Below are 17,072 nucleotides of genomic sequence, written 5' to 3'. Positions count from 1 at the left end.
TATGAACATATACAGTACATCCAAAAACTTTGTTGGGAAGGTCCGAATGTAATCGAGTGTTGGGAAAAATGTCTTTGAGGCAGTCAAGGGGTGTTTGGTACTTTAATACTTTAGTAGGCATCATATTTATCAAATAGGACGTTGTTAAAACAACTTCGCCCCATAAATATTTTGGAACATGCATAGAAAACATGATGGCACGTGCTACTTTGAGTAAATGCTGATTTTTACGTTCAGTAATGCCATTTTGTTGAGGAGTATACCGACAAATAGTTTGGTGGTAAATACCTTTGGTTTTCAAAAAATCCCCCAAGTGCTCATTGAAATACTCGGTGCCATTGTCAAAGTGTAAAATACCAATTTTGGTTTGAAATTGGTTTTCAATCATAGTGTAAAAGTTTTTGAATAAAGTTTCCACTTCAGATTTTTTGTGCATCAAATAAACCCAACACAAACGGGTATGATTGTCGATAAACGTAACATACCATTTTTTTTCAGATAGAGTAGAAATTTTAGATGGGCCCCAAACATCACTATGAATTATATAAAAAGGTTTGGATGCTTGGTAAGGTTTTGGTAAATATGTAGAATGATGATTTTTTGCCAAAATGCAACTTTCACATTGAAAAGAAGAACAATCCATTCTTTCAAATAATTCAGGAAATAAATGTTTCATATAGGTAAAACTAGGATGTCCTAGTCTAAGATGCCATAGCATAATTGTGTCTTGAACAGAAATTGAACTAGTACTACTAAAGCCCTGAGCTTTTTTATTACCAGAAGACTTTTCATCAAAGTAGTAAAGACCTTCAATCATCCTAGCATGCCCAATCATCGTCCCCAAGTTCTGGTTTTGAAATTCACAATAGGATTCAAAGAAAGTAACACGACAGTTAGAGTCTTTGCAAAGTTTACTAACAGACAAAAGATTGCAGGCCAAGTTAGGAACATGAAGAACATAATGAAGATTAATTTTTTCGGTTAGTTGAATAAGACCTTTTCCTGCAACAGATGAAAAACTACCATCGGCAATTCTGATTTTTTCATTTCCAGAGCTAGGAGAATAGGTATTAAATAAATAAGGAGAACTAGTCATATGATCAGAGGCTCCGGAATCAATAACCCATGGAGAGGAATGTAGACAAGAAAGAGCTTTAGGTTTTCTACTCGTGTGTGCCAAGGAAACCCTAGGAATACCAGATGAGGAACTGGATTGTAACAGCTTCAAGAGTTGATCGATCTGCTCTTTGTTGAAGGGACCTGTGTCAACTTCATTCGCAGTAGGGACCTTACGGTTACTACTCTTGTCTCCTTGCTTGTTGCTCTTCCAATTGGCTGGTTTGCCATGAATTTTCCAGCAAGTCTCACGAGTATGGCGTGGCTTGTTGCAATGGTCACACTAGACCTGAGGCCGCTCATTGCTTCTATGCTGGTAATGTGTAGCCTTGTAGGCAGATGTATCAGTAAACAAGGCAGAATTTTCAATCGACTCACTAGCAGTTTTTTTGCCGAGCATGACACTCCTTCGGCTTTCTTCTCTTCTAACCTCAGCAAATACTTCACCAATGGGAGGTAGGAGGGATCGACCAATAATCCTCCCTCGCACCTCATCGAACTCAATATTAAGGCCAGCAAGAAACTTGTAAATACGGCCATCTTCAACCATTTTCTTGTGGTGGTTGCAATCTTCAGTAGATTTCCACTCATAAGTGTTGAAGAGGTCAAGATCTTGCCACAGTCTCTTCAAGGAATGGAAGTATTTAGTAACACAATCGTCTCCTTGCCGAATCTCTCCCAGCTTCAAAGTTAACTCAAAAACTTGAGATTAGTTACCTAGGTCAAAGTACATCTGATTTACATTATCCCACAACTCCTTTGCAGTAGGATAACACATATAATTGAAACTGATATCTTCATCCATGGAATTAACCAGCCATGTCATGACCATAGAGTTTTCAGCATCCCAAACAAAGTGTGCTCGGTCATCCACTGCAAGTTCCTTCTTGTTGCCAGTGTAGCCAATTTTTCCTTGCCCGCGGATATACGTCCAGATAGATTGAGACCAGCGAAGAAAATTATCACCATTTAAACGAATGGTGGTGATTTGGACAGAATGGGTACTTGAATGGTTTGGCTAGGTCACTGGATATTTTGTTTGGATAGCAGCGGCAGGATTTAAGGATGTTTCGGAAGTCACTTCCGACATAACTTACACGCTGGAAGAGGGAAAAAAACAAGAAGGAAAGGAAGCAAGTAAGGTTACCATGATCTGGGAGATGGTTGCAAAATTGGTTGTTGTCGATGGAATGTGCCAGCAAGCAGAAGGCGGTCGCGGCTCTTCTGCACAACGCGGCGGCCACAGTAAACAGTTGCAGCAGTGCTTTCCAGTGGCTGCGATTACAGTGGTTGTGATGTGCGGCTGCGCTGCGCTGTGCAGCAACAGTGACTGAAGCTGGTCAAGGTCGCGAGCAATTGGTAGTGGCTGAAGCGAACACAGCCGACCCAATTGGAGTGGGTGTCACCGTTCGGAATGAAGAGCTTGCACTTGCCCAGCAGAAGCTTGCACTCGCAAGTGGTAGAACGAGACTTGGCGGTTGATGATGGAGGACGCGACAGAGAAGATGACTTTAGGTCGATCTTGGGTGGCCGTGACCAGTAGATTCAGGCTTGGCGATGGCTGGGATTTGCCGAATCAGGGCGTCAACGACCAATCGAGAGACCAATAGAGGAGGCGTAGACGGTTGCGCGAATAGCCTCACACAGAATGGATGGCTGGGATGTAAACCAGCTCTGATACCATCTTAGAAATAATCAAAGACAATTTGTCTTAATTGATTGAAATGAGCAAGAACAACATCCTCTTTTAAGGAGAGGATTATAAACAAAAAAGGAAAGAAATAATCTAAATATTGACAGCATCCTAAACTACATCCTTGACTTACTATATTTACATATTATTTACATAAAACTCATATCCTAGAATATTCTAGGATCAAGGACAAATCTCCCTTGATTTTAGCATATTTCTAGCATGGTGGATTTGGGGTTTTGGGTCAATAGCGATTGGTTTTGGAGCCTTAGCTGGAGAAGGCCGCTTCTTGATAGAGAAGAGTCTATCCGGGCTGAGCTACTGAGACTTATCTCTCAAGTTCATTTGGTGAGAGGGAGGGGGGATACGATTTTTTGGTCGCTTGAAGTGGCTGGTTCCTTTTCCACTCATTCCATGAGAGGCTTTGCTCCCTTATGTTTGGTTCCAATGTCCCTCAAATTAATTCAGTGGCAGCTTGTGTTTGGTTCCAACTCCTCCAAAAGTGGAGTTGTTTGTGCGGTTGGTCATGGGGTAAAATTAACACAAAGGACAATCTGGGTAGGAAAGGAATTTTGCATGGGGATGATCTTCTTTGCGTCTTTTGTGGCTCTGTCCCGGAGTTTGTGGACCACCTCTTTGTCCATTGTGAGGCTGCCTTGTGTTTGTGGCGGCAAATCTTTAGTTGGTGGGGCTATGAGTGGGTTTGTCCGAGATCAGTTAGGGGTTTATTTGAGCAGTGGGATTTCTTTGCTCGGGGTAAAGGTCAAAGGAAAGTATGGAAGTCTCTCTTTTATTTAGCGCTATGGACAATGTGGCTGGAGCGGAATAGGCTAATTTTCAAAGATCGAGGGTCAGGTGCAATTGATATCTTTAAGTTGGTGCTTGCTAGGTTAGTGGCATGGGTAAGGGTTGTGGAGCCATCTTTCCCTTACTCGGTGGATCAAGTCATCGTGTCAGTCTCTGCTTTTGGCTGCTAAGTTTTTCTCCCTCTTCTAGTCTTGTTGGCTCTAATGTCAGTTTTGGGTTGTCGTTTTCCCCTAATGGCTTGTGTTAGGGGGGGGGGGGGGGTGTTTTGGGTGGTATAGTTTTGCATAGTTTTGTTTGGAACTCTTTTGTTTCGGGTCATTGATGTACATCTTCTTTGCTTTCATTAATATAATTGAGCTCACTTATTTAAAAAAAAAAGATCTATTGCTAAGATTGTCATAGAAGCCCTTTGTCATCTTGAGTTGCGAGTTACTATGGTTGAATTAATGCTTGCCTTATATTCCAATGGGGCTTGAGACTTGGTATCTTTTCCCTTTAGGTAAGTCTATTATTGGATGTCGCTAGGTTCATATAGTTAAGGTTGTTCTAGGTAGTTAAGTTGATTAACTCAAGGCCTAACTTGTTGCCAAATGGTGCACTTAATTTTTTGGCCTTGATTATGGGGATGTTTCTTCTCTTGTGGTTAAGATCACTTGTATTTAATTATTCTTGTCTCTTGTTGCTATGTTCCATTGGCCTCTCCATTAGTTGGAGATGAAGAACCCTTTTCTTCATGGTGACTTACAAGTGGAGGTTTATATGGAGTAACCTCTTGATTTTGTTGCCCAAGGGAAGTTCGAGATGGTGTGTTGCCTTAAGAAGTCCTTATATAGCCTAAAATAGTCTCCTTGGGCTTGATATGTTAGATTTAGTTTAGTTGTCTTGGTATGTTCAATCGTACCTCAGAGTCCTTTGGTTGCATATGTTGATGATATAATTTTCACAGGGGATGATGATGTTGGCATCATTATGTTAAAGGCGCATCTGCAATAACTATTTCAAACCAAGGATTTCAGTTAACTAAAATATTTTCTTGGTATTGAGTTGGCACGATCATAGTAAGATATCTATATTTCTCAAAGGAAGTATGCTATAGATATGTTAGAAGAGATAGGGATGCTTGGATGCAAGCCAGGAGATACACCCTATGGGTCTGAATGTTATGGGACATTCTGACCCTAGGCACTATTGTCAATTGGATGGCAACTTAACTACCTTAGAATTACTCATCCTAATATCTCATTCCCTGTCAGTGTGGTGAGCCAATTTCTGTTTTCACCTTGTGATAGTGATTCGTATCCTGCGATATATTAAAGGTGCCCCTGACCGAGGTGTGTTATATTGAGATCATGGGCATAGTCAGATTGTGGGATATGTAGATGTTAATTTGGTAGTATCTCCTAGTGATAGACAATCCACATTTGGTTATTATGTATTTGTTGGCGGCAACTTAGTCTCTTGGAAAAGTAAACAACAAAGTGTGGTACCAAGTCCAATGCATAGGCTGAATACAGAGAGATGGCCCTAACAACATTTGAGTTAATGTGGTTGAAACAATTGGTTGAGTTAGGAGTCTTTTAGATCAAGTCTATGCAATTGGTTTTTAACTATCAGGCTACAATGCATATCACTTATAATCTCATGTTCTATGAAAGAACTAAACACATTAAGATTGGCTGTCATTTTGTTAGGGGGAAATTGCTTTTTAGAGATATTGGCACAACATTTGTGAGTTCTAATGATCAATTAGCTGACTTGCTAAATCACTTAAAAGGTTCTCATGTGAGCTATGTATGTACCAAGCTGGGCATGGTCAACATTTATGCTCCAACTTGAGGGGGAATGTTAAGAGAATTATAAAGATTAGACAACTATATATTTTGTATATATTTGTAGATGTTCTGTATATTTTTAGAATATAGTCTGATGTTTTGGATATCTTTAGAATATATTCTTTCCTTTCATTAGAATAGGATACAAGTGTATAATTCTGGTAAATTCATTGAGATATGAATAACACATTCTTTTATATTTTGTAGCTGCTTCAAAGGTAATTGTTGCAAGTACAAAGTAAAGCTTAAAATATTCAATGCCATGGCTCTTTCTTTGCAGCTCTTTTTACTCTTTCTTTCTTTCTAAATTAATTTCTAGATACTAATCAATAATGATAAGTCTATTACTTGGTTGTAGAGGGCAGTTGATCATGGCATTTGGCATCTCATGACATTTAAATCTATCAATTCAACAATGGAACAAGGTGTCATAAAGCAGCTTGATTTTGAAGATTTGCTTCAGCTACCTAGTGATATGGATCCCTCTTCCTGTCTTGATACGCTTCTAAGCTGTTGGCAAACTCAGCAAAGAAATAACTGCTCTAATCTTTCCTTCTTTAAAGTGATTTTCACTGCGTATGGATGGCCATATCTACGTCTTGGTATGCTAAAGGTACACTGTTTTTAGGAGATATTCTATAGCTTATTCACTAGATGGCCAAAACAAGAATAAAATGGAAAAAAAGTAATAAAAACGTTTCACATTATTTAATGCTTTTTTAGTTTTTGCCAATTTGTTGCTAATCTCTGACCTCTCTCCATGAAGGACCATTGACTATAAAAACATAACAATGACAACCAGAATGTGCTGATATGACAATTTTGAGACATTCTGTAGCATATTCACTATATAGCCATGTTAGAAACCCATGACTATGTAGAGCTTCGATACTGCCTGATTTCGATCTGTAGAGATGCAAGTGCGACCTCCTCCAAGTAAGTCCACACGATCGATCCTTCCACAAACGCCTTGGTTGTGCTAGCAACCCTAGACGCCTTCTGAGAGACACGAATTTTTTCTCATGATTTCCAGCTTCTTAAGCAGCATATAAATAGAGTTCAAGAACCCTAATCACGCCATGGAAAAACCCTAAACACTTTAGGCCCGACCCTTAATCACATTGGGTCGACTCTCTCTTTTTTAATTGTGGAATGGGCTCGATCTAAGTGTGTGACCCCTTAGGTCCACCATTAGACTAGATGTAAGGCTAATTCTATTGAGTTATATCAAGGCCCAACTTATTAGATTAATTAAACTCATGGGCTTTCTTAATTAAACTCTTTAATTAATAGTTTTAGAATTAATCAAATTAATTCTAAAATCCTACATATCATGGTTAACGTCTAGCAACATGCCATGAATACCTAGCCAACGATGAAAAAAACGCGGACCTTTTCAATTGCAATTACCTTGTAGTAAAATCCTTTTATCGATCTATGTCCCGATTGAATTCAGGGTATTGGTTTATGACGAAACCCTAATCATTCAATAACTATGTATCCATTCCAGATTTATGACTTGATAGGTGAAATCAAAACACCTTTTGATTTCCACCTCACCTTGGCCAATGATTTCCTCAGTCATGAAATCATCGGAATATATAGGACATCTTCTCATCTTGATGATAAGTGATGAATCTTATTTTGATATTCACAAGCCTTCATATGTGATAAGGCCATGCCTAGTGATAGTTTGTCAATGATTCTATTAGAATCCAAAAAAGCACAAGGCATAACCAGTCAAATATAAGACTACCATGATGTCTCAAGTCTAAGGATCAATCTGCACAATTGCAACACAAGAATTTCAATTCGACATTAAACAATAATAATTAGGAATTCTATAGCGGGTCAGTTCAATGTACTTATTCTTATAATAAGCACCCACATATATGCACTAGTGTCCTCACACCAATGTCCATGAAACAAGACATTCTTCTGATTGAGCATTCACTATATGTGCTAGTCTATCCGAGTTATTAGCGTCCATTCCTAATAACTCTATGATTAGGAACATTTAAGATCAAGGCTTATAAGGAATATGTTTCATGATCGTCATCTCTATGCACGATCATATTCCATGAGCCTATTTGATCTATGGACTTTATCAAGTATGGATTGCAATAAATAATGACGACAACCATCAATGACAAATAAAAACACAATGCCTTGCAATAACAATTGATTGAAGATAAAGAATCCCAATGTAAAGTATGATCAATTACATAAAACATGATTAGCTTGTGGGGCATAACTCTAACAAGTCAGAACAAGAATAAAATGGAAAAAAAGTAGTAAAAATGTTTCACATTATTTAATGCTTTTATAGTCTATGCCAATTTGTTGCTAATCTCTGACCTCTCTCCATGAAGGACCATTGACAATAAAAACATGACAATGACAACCAGAATGTGCTGATATGACAGTTTTCAAAAGATTAGGACTCAACACAGAAGAAACATAACAATAAATTATTATGTATTTTACATGTATGATTAAAAATAAGAAAGTTTCTGTTAAAAACTTAAGCAAGAGAAAATCGTGTGTTATTTCCAGCAAAAAAAGGACTTGATATATACAATTCTGAGGGTTAACAACCAACTTCCTCAAAAATAGGACACTATCTAACCACCTAATCTGAAACCAAACAAAAAGATAAGGATCAAGACTCGGCCCACTTTTGATCATAACAACCAGATAAGAATAACCAAAAATAACCAACAAATAAAGGATAAAACTGTTGAAAACTGGAACAAACAATAAGAATAAGGCTTGGATTGGAAGAACTCGGAAGGAACACCACTTCTGTCTTATTCTATTGAATATTCCATAAGATGTTTAAATAGACTAAAGCTCCTACAAACTAGGAAATTTAAAATACAAACTAACTTATTTAAAGTACAAATACAACAACATATCTAAGATATAACAAATCTCCTAAATTTTAGAGATAGATAAGATCCTATCTCCTCCTAGATTTTAGAGAGATTGGAGCTGCTTTATCTTAATCATGATTGGAAGCATTATCGACATTATCTTGATCATCATATTTCAACAAAAACAATAAGATACAAACCTATTGGATAAACCTGATAAAACTAAGAAAATGAACTCCTTATCTCCCGACAGTTTCCTCTAACTTTACTACAAGGACATTTTTGATTTTTCAAAATGTTATTTTGTTTCATATTCTAGATTATGTTCTTTAAGTTCATAATGTGTTTCATTTTGGCTGAGTGATCGGTAGTTGTTACCCATCATGGTACATGCTTCCATTAATTGTCCAAAGATGGTTCTAGTAAGGGGAACTTGCAAATTTATGCACATTTGGATGCATTTCTAGCATAGAGAAGACTTATACTGTTGGAATATCGAGAAAAAGTGATAAGTGTTGGAAAATCAAAATTCTGAATTTGGATGAGACTAAGAGATAAGGTTGGTTGGAGATAAGGAAAGTTACAAAAGATTAAATTTATAAAGAGATAAGGCTCCTAAGAAAAAGGAGGCATTTGATTACAAGTGATAATTTCAGCTTTAGTGATAAACTTTATCCTTTAAAGATATTCAATTTTTTCTTGTTTTTTAGGAGATGTTGTAGAAGAATTCTGTATATATATCCCATTCATAAGTTCAATAAAGTATTGAAGCAGATTTCCATTTTATCAAGTAAACCTTTTTTTTCTCTCTCTCTAATCAAGTATTCATCCTAAGTTACTCGACTATTTCTTCAATTTACTCGAGTAAGTTGCTTCAATCAGCTGTTTTTCTGTTTTGTTCATATACATTGTTAAAAGTGGCCCTGTCCATCAGAATCACATGTTTTGGATGCTCATTTGTTCTTCTGGGCCTTGTGATTTGGTTTCATTTCCTCAACTTGAAGAAGCAACATGCTGCTTTTTACCCATGAATTCTCAGGCATTGACATTTCTCTAAGGACTTGTGCATGTATAGTTATTTTTTGTACAAGCTAACTGTGTGCTTGTGAAGGACTTCCATGACTATTTCAACTTCAGCAGTAATGACATTGTTTTCTTTCCCTTCGAAAAGTTTATATATTTTCCTGCTAAGCTGCAGATTGAATAGCTTATGATAAGTACAGAAAATGATTAATCAGTAACAGTTAATTTTAATTTGTGCCCTTTTTTCTTCATTAGATTGGTTAGAAGATGTCTTCCTTTTAATGAAAATGCTTTAATTAATGGGTAAATTTCACAGACCAGCCCTGAGGTTTACTTAAATTGCACCTGTGAACATTAGTAATTCTATATTCAAAAAGGGAGATTCGGATATGGCTACTTATTTGGGTTAAATCCAGTCTGCTGTAATGGATTTTTAATGCCATGCTTCCTATTACAGCTGATCTTGTCGGGCAGAAGGAACAAATGATAAATTTTTTATGGTGCTTACCCTATCCGGTCTTGGGGCAGATATGGAGGGAATTCATACTCAGATTTTTTAGTAGTCTAGCTGTACCTGCCATGGAAGAGAAATTTGCCTGGAGTCTTTGTAATGTCTTTGTAATGCTTTTGTAAGAAGATCAACCAGCTGGTCATTAGAGCCAACGAAGGAGGCATTAATCTCTCCAAAGACCAACTTTTGACTCACACAATGACAGTCAGTTTTTGTGTGTTTAGTTCGTTCATGAAAAACAATAGCATAATCCAACCCCATTAATTTGGACACTCCCTTCCTCTGCAACTAGGTGTGTAGCCTTTGTTGGGATAAAAATTGTAGACTCTCGTGGTCAATCTTAATAATGAAGGGTCTTGCTTCTAGGTAGTGCCTCCACTTCTCAATAGCTCCTAACATGACCAATAGCTCCTTGTCATAAACACTTAGGCCTAAGTGTCTTAGAGCCAACGCTTGACTGAGATAGGACAAGGGTCTTCTCTCCTGCATTAACACTGCACCTATCTCGTTGTCGCATGCATCTGTTTCCACCACAAATGTCTTAGAAAAGTCTAGGAGAGCTAGCACCGGTGCCTCTGTCATGACCTTCTTGAGTGTCAAGAAGGTTGCCTTTGCCCTTGGGTTCCATTGGAACCTATCCTTCTTGCGGAGTTTTGTTAGGGGCTTATAGATGGGGCCATAATTCTGTATGAACTTCCGGTAATACCTTGTTAACCCTGTTAACATATGTCCCATCCTCCTACATCTGACCTTATATGGGCCCTTCCCGTGGTTCATATTGTAACTGTGAGAAAAGTTCTAGTTCCTGCTACAAGCAAGTGGCCCATGTGGGCTACGATTATTATAAGAGTTTATTCAAAAAATTACAAAACTGCCACTGGAACATAACACTCCCCTACTCAGCAAGGATATAAATGCTATAACCCTACTACCCGGAAATTTATTGTGTCTTATGACATCTCTTTGATCGAGCACCAACCATTCTTTCAAAATCATTCTCTGTAAGAGGGCATATCTGAACAGAACATCATTGGGACCCAATGATGCTTGTTCCTGTTTGCTTCTCTCCTATTTCTCCTCCTACTTCCTTACCTGCACCTATACCTAATTTTGAACCATCTCACCCTATGCCTAAATGTTGTTCAGCTCCTATTTCTCTTGTCCAAAGCCATCAAGGGGGAGAGAATAAGAAAACTCAAATTTAGGAGGATGATCAGGTTTAAAATAAACCACCATTGATGGTTTATTTAAGAAGGCTGTGTGATCCTCTGCCAACCACATTATCTGATCTGGAGATAAGTCCAGATAAGGGAGCTACAAGAGATGCTATGGCACTAAAGAGGTTGGAAGACAAAGGAGGGAATGAAGAGTATGATTTAGATATCCCAATTGCTCTGAGGAAAGGGATAAGATCCTGCATAAAACACCCTATTTCAAATTTTTTGGGATACTCAAAATTATCTCCTCAGTTCAGATCATTCACAGTCAGCATTAATGATGTTATTTCTAGAGACATTTATCATGCACTACAGGATGAAAAGTGGAAGGCAACAGTCATGGAAGAAATGCAAGCCTTAGAGAAAAATGATACTTGGGAAGTAGTAAGGCTACTAGATGGAAAGAACACTGTAGGCAGCAAGTGGGTGTTTATGGTGAAGTACAAATCAGATGGGAGTATTGATAGGTACAAAGCAAGACTTGTAGCTCAAGGATTTACTCAAACTCAAAACCTTGACTACGAGGAAACATTTGCACCAGTGGCTAAGTTGAATTCCATTCGGGTATTAATATCCTTAGTAGTAAACCTAGACTGGAGATTACATTGGTTAGACATCAAAAATGCCTTCTTGAATGGTGAGCTGGAGGAAGAAATCTATATGAGCATACCACCTGAATTTAAGAGAAATGACACAAGAGGGAAGGTATGCAGGCTAAAGAAGTCATTGTATGATTTTAAGCAATCTCTTAGGGCATGGTTTAAGAGATTTAGTGATACCCTAGACCAGATTGGATACAAGTAAGGGCAAGCAGATCAGACTCTCTTTACAAAGATTGAAACTGATGGAAGAAGGAGCCAACATTTAGGGTATTCCAGTTTCAATTATCTCATTAATAAAATGAACCATTCTTTTCATTGTGAAGAGTGTATCCTTGCTAAACAAACCAAAAGTTCACATCCAACTCATATATATAAGCCTTCAAAGCCATTTTATTTGGTTTATAGTGATATTTGGGGGCTAGCAAGGACTCCTAATTTAACTAACACTCATTGGTTCATCACATTTATAGATGACCATACAAAGGTTAGCTGGGTGTTCTTAATGAAAGACAAATCTGAAGCTTATGTTGTTTTCAAAAGGTTTCATCAAATGATAAAAAAATGTCTTTTAATCCTCCATCCATGTTTTACGTTTAGATAATGGTCAGGAATATTTTTCCAATGACTTCAATCATTATCTAACTAAGCATGACATTATTCACCAAAGTTCATGCCCTTACAACCCTTAACAAAATGGGGTGGTGGAAAGAAAAAACTGCTAAACATGTTCACATCTAGTGCCTAATGCTTGCTGGGGAGAAGCAATTCTTATAGCCTCATATCTTATTAATCGACTTCCCTCCAAGGTCATTGCATTTAGAACTCCCCTAAGTGTCTTTCTTGACTTCTATTCTCATCATACTCGAGTCCTAAATTCTCTTTTCCCGAAAGTTTTTGGGTGTATTGTTTTTGTACACAAGTACCAACCTTCTCAATCCAAACTTGAACCTAAAGCTCTCAAATGCATATTTGTTAGCTATTCTCCTACTCAACAAGGGTATAAATACTATAGTCCTTCTACATGACACTTTATTGTGTCTTGTGATGTATCCTTCTTTGAGCATCAACCATTTTTCTCCCCTGTTCCCTTACAGGAGGGCACATCTAGTGCAGAGGAATATTGGGACTCCACCACATCTCTACCTATGTGTTCACCTCCTATCTCTCCTCCTACTTCCCTACCTTCTATGATTTCTGCTCTTGAACCACCTCTTACTACTGAACTAGTTCCTCCTACCCAAACCTTAGTGCCTAATCCAGCGGGAGATCAGGAAAACCAGATCCAAGATGATCCAGCTTCTAACAAACCATCCTTGTTGTATTCTAGAAGGCCTCGTAACCCTTAGCTAGACCTATTGTCTAATCCAGAGATACATCCAGATACTGGTATTGTGGAAGATGATGGTGATGTAGAAAGGATGACATCTAACATATTTGATGATCTAGATATCCCAATAACACTAAGGAAAGGGGTGAGATTATGTACAAAACACCCTATTTCAAATTATTTGGGGTATTCAAATATATCTCCTCAGTTCAAGGCTTTTACTGTTAGCATTGATGATATTGTGATCCCTAGAGATATATATCATGCATTATAGGATGAGGAATGGAAGGCAGCGATTATGGATGAGATGTAGGCTTTAGAAGCCAATAGAACTTGGGATATTGTGAGGCTACCTGGTGGAAAGAAAATTGTTGGCAACAAATGGGTTTTTACAATGAAGTACAAGTCAAATGGAAGCATTGACAGGTACAAGGCTAGACTAGTAGCCCATGGGTTTACACAAACCCAAGGACTTGATTATGAGGAGACTTTTGCTCTGGTAGTTAAGCTTAATTCTATCCAGGTGTTACTCTCATTAGTTGTCAATTTGGATTGGAAATTGCACCAACTTGATATCAAGAATGATTTCTTGAATGGGAAACTAGAAGAAGAGATTTATATGAGGATACCCTCGAGTTTTGAGATAGAGAACACAAAGGGGAAAGTATGCAAATTGAAAAAGTCACTATATGGTCTTAAGCAATCCCCTAGGGTGTGGTTCAAGCGGTTTAGTGACACTCTTACCAAGCTAGGATACAAACAAGGGCAGACAGACCATCCCCTATTCATAAAACTTGAAGTAGACGGGAGGAGAACAATCCTTATTATATATGTGAATGCCATTATCATCATAGGGGATAACATCCTAGATATTGAAAATCTCAAGGAGCAACTAAGGACTGCATTTGAAGTAGAAGACTTAGGAGAATTGAGATGTTTCTTGGGAATGGAAGTGTTTAGAAGCAAGGAAGGAATTTTCATATCCCAAAGGAAGTACACGATAGATTTGTTGAAGGAAACCAACAAAGTTAGGTGTAAACCTACTAGTACTCCACTGGAACCCAATTGGAAAAATAAAGAAGACAATGTAACACCCCGTCTCGCCAGGCGTGTCACTATAAGGGTATTCTCGGGATTTCTTTTTTTTTTCCTCTTTAAGTTCAACACGCGCGGTATTTCAAGAACAATCTTCACATGCAGAAACAAAACCCCGCGAACCCCAGTCTTGCCCGTTTAACTATCAAGATCAATAATCTTAAACTAAACGAGTCTTAATACAACGCAGCGGATACACTAATACCAAACACCATAATTCTTACATTGTGATTCCATAGCAAAATATGTAATACAGATCAAATGATAAAATTGCTATTATACAACTGTTCATTTACAACCTGAAATGCATACTAAATCCTCCAAACGTTACAACGACTTAACAAACTAAGCACCATTGGGCCTCAACCGGCCACATCCTTGCCCTCGCAGCAGTTCCTGGCTGGAACATTAAACGTTCCAGGGGCATAGCCCAAGTTAGATGATAAAACATCTAAGTGACGGTATAGAAACAGATTATACAATGCATGAGAGACACACGAGCATGGCATATTCAGACAAGCGGCAACATGCAAAACATGTCTAACTCGAGATATCACCTTGACATACTTAATCCCTCGAATGTCCCACTGTGGCACACGTTCACCTGGTCCAACGTTAATCCCTCGGGTGCACCGTCGTGACACCCGTTCACCTGGTTTAACATTATTCCCTCGAGTGCCCCCAGTGAGACACCCGTTCACCTGGATTAACATTGTCCCAATCTCAAGCAGACCCCATCCCGCCCCATACGGACCCAACGATGCAATTAAACTTGACCCCAAATGATATGAAAATTTACACGCCATGCACCAACATTTTAAAATAAAACAGTTAATGCAATGAAGCAAATATCGACACAATGATCATAAGTAAAAGCCTTGTACAACAATTTATGTCTAGGAGGGTATAATCGCTCACTAGAACTCACCACAAGCACCTAAAACACTTCTAAGACAAGGAAAAGTTGGAATCAAACCACTCACCTCGAATGTATTCAGATCGCCTCGATCCTCGTGCAACGCCTCGGTTTGCGTGCTAAATCCCAAATGCTTGAACTTATACTCAACCTCGAGCCACAGTACTTCCTAAACACCATATTTAATTAAGGAAGCATTAAAATCCATTTTCCTCAATTTTCCATAATTTTCTCTATTTTCTCCCAATTTTCTCCTCGTTAATTCCAAAATAATTATTTCTTCAACTATTTTCCGAAATATTTCAACACAATAATTCCTAGAATAATTAAATAAAAATATTGGAATTAAAATTACCAAAATAGCCCTTCGCACGCGCTCTCACGCGCCCTGCGCGTGGCTGCGCGTGGAGGCTGGCGCGTGCAGCCACGCGCGTCGTCTTCTTCCTCAAGACCCGCCGGCGACGACCCCTCCGATGACCGATCTGAGCACACCCCCTTCAAGCCCTCGACGAGTCGATCCCATTGGCACCATGTTTAGGCCGAAAGCTCGCCGGAAAAGGGCCCAAACGGCCAGTTGCAGGTGGCGGAAGGCGGTCCGCCACCTTCGATCGGCCAAACCCCAAACGGCCTTAAACGAACACCAAAATGCCTCAAACTACTCACAGAATCTTCTCCGTTTCATAAGGATCGAAAGCCCTTTATCCATTCTCATCGATTCATCCTCTAACACGACCGATTTGAGCTCCAAAAAGTCGAAACCCTCGGCCTCTCTTTTATACCCGAAAACCGACCAAAATCTAGCCAATCACCGACCACCCTTGCTCCCCAAGAATCCCACGGCCGTATACAACCTTCCCCAAGCAAGCCTCGGCCGTCCCATCGCCGGAAACGGCCTCCACGTGCGGTGGCAGTGCGGCGGCCGTTTTCTCCCTTGCGTTCTCATTGCAATTTTGCTAAATTGCATTTTCACCCCCTGATTTCTTCATTTGACATTTTAGCCCCTACCAATACACCCCTGATCTTCCAAATTTGCCTCTAAGGACCACAAGTCTTGTACTATTTATTTCATTCTTGAAACTTTCAAAAAAATTATCGTTTTGACCTCCCTCGGGTAAATTTAGAAAAACTGCACTTAGGCCCGACTGATTGATTTGACCTTAAATCCATTCAATTTATCCCGAAATCTCTTAAGGGTTGTTCTATATGTAAAATATCAGTCCCTGACATACTCCGTTGACTTTTCGGACGTCTCCTACGTCGATTCGGTTTTCCTCAGCCCGGTCAATAGCTGTACCGAAAACTGTTCCTGATCCAATTTATTTAATCACTAAAAATCATAATTCGAATCACTTGTCGATATTATACCATTTTCCTTGGCTATCTAAGGTCTGGGGTACTCCCTCGAGCCACTTCGGTCTTTTAAGATTGCAATAGTGTGTCCTAAAGCCTTATTCTTTTGATAATTCCACTTGTACCATTTATCAAATATTATTTATGACCTCAAATCATTCCTGGGTATTACATTCTCCCCCCCTTAAGAAATTTCGTCCTCGAAATTTTGGTCCGTGATAATTGAATCACTACTATTGCTAATGACTCTCAATTGAAATGTCCTAAATATCATTTCTAATCCTTAGCAATCATTCATAACTTATGTCCTAACACGATCCATGCTTACCAAGCATCTTAGTTACTTTCCAGAATATCCCGTTGTAGCTCTATACCTGCGGCTACACGAATCCCAAAATAATTTATAAAATCCAATGTCACTTCTAACTGGGTCCTCAAAACCTATTTTATTTGACTAATAATTCTCCCAATCCATTCTATACTGGGCATATGCCATGATCACACAGAAATTGATAACATTGAATTACCTCAGTTGTCATGACTGCACAGAAATTGATAACATTGAATTACCTCGGTTGTCATGATTGCACAGAAATTGATAACATTGAATTAACTTGACGTATCTTTCTCCCAATTATCTCGATCGCGTATTATCTTTAGAGATAATTTCTCAGCCTCTTACGGCTGGTCATGCAAATTATCCATTT

The 17,072-nt window shown here is 38.7% G+C and overlaps 1 protein-coding gene across 7 annotated transcripts in view; it reads left to right on the top strand.

Moving 5' to 3' along the window:
• The window catches only part of LOC127794987 (ABC transporter C family member 13), a 186,050-nt gene that overhangs the window by 61,692 nt on the left and 107,286 nt on the right, over positions 1 to 17,072 (top strand). For 5 of the 7 annotated variants that reach the window (XM_052326357.1, XM_052326356.1, XM_052326354.1 and 2 more), the window contains one exon: positions 5,807 to 6,061. The exons of 1 other annotated variant lie outside the window; for it this stretch is intronic. In XM_052326357.1, the coding sequence (XP_052182317.1) occupies positions 5,807 to 6,061 (255 nt within the window). Of the gene's footprint in view, positions 1 to 5,806; positions 6,062 to 17,072 lie in introns of those variants that run through there. One more of the 7 variants, XM_052326360.1, reaches the window with a different exon arrangement.

The sequence above is a fragment of the Diospyros lotus genome, chromosome 2 (assembly GCF_014633365.1).
Source record: "Diospyros lotus cultivar Yz01 chromosome 2, ASM1463336v1, whole genome shotgun sequence".
In the NCBI taxonomy this organism is placed as follows: domain Eukaryota; kingdom Viridiplantae; phylum Streptophyta; class Magnoliopsida; order Ericales; family Ebenaceae; genus Diospyros; species Diospyros lotus.
The sequence above is the reverse complement of the archived record's forward strand: the minus strand, read 5'-3'. Positions and strand labels throughout refer to the sequence as shown.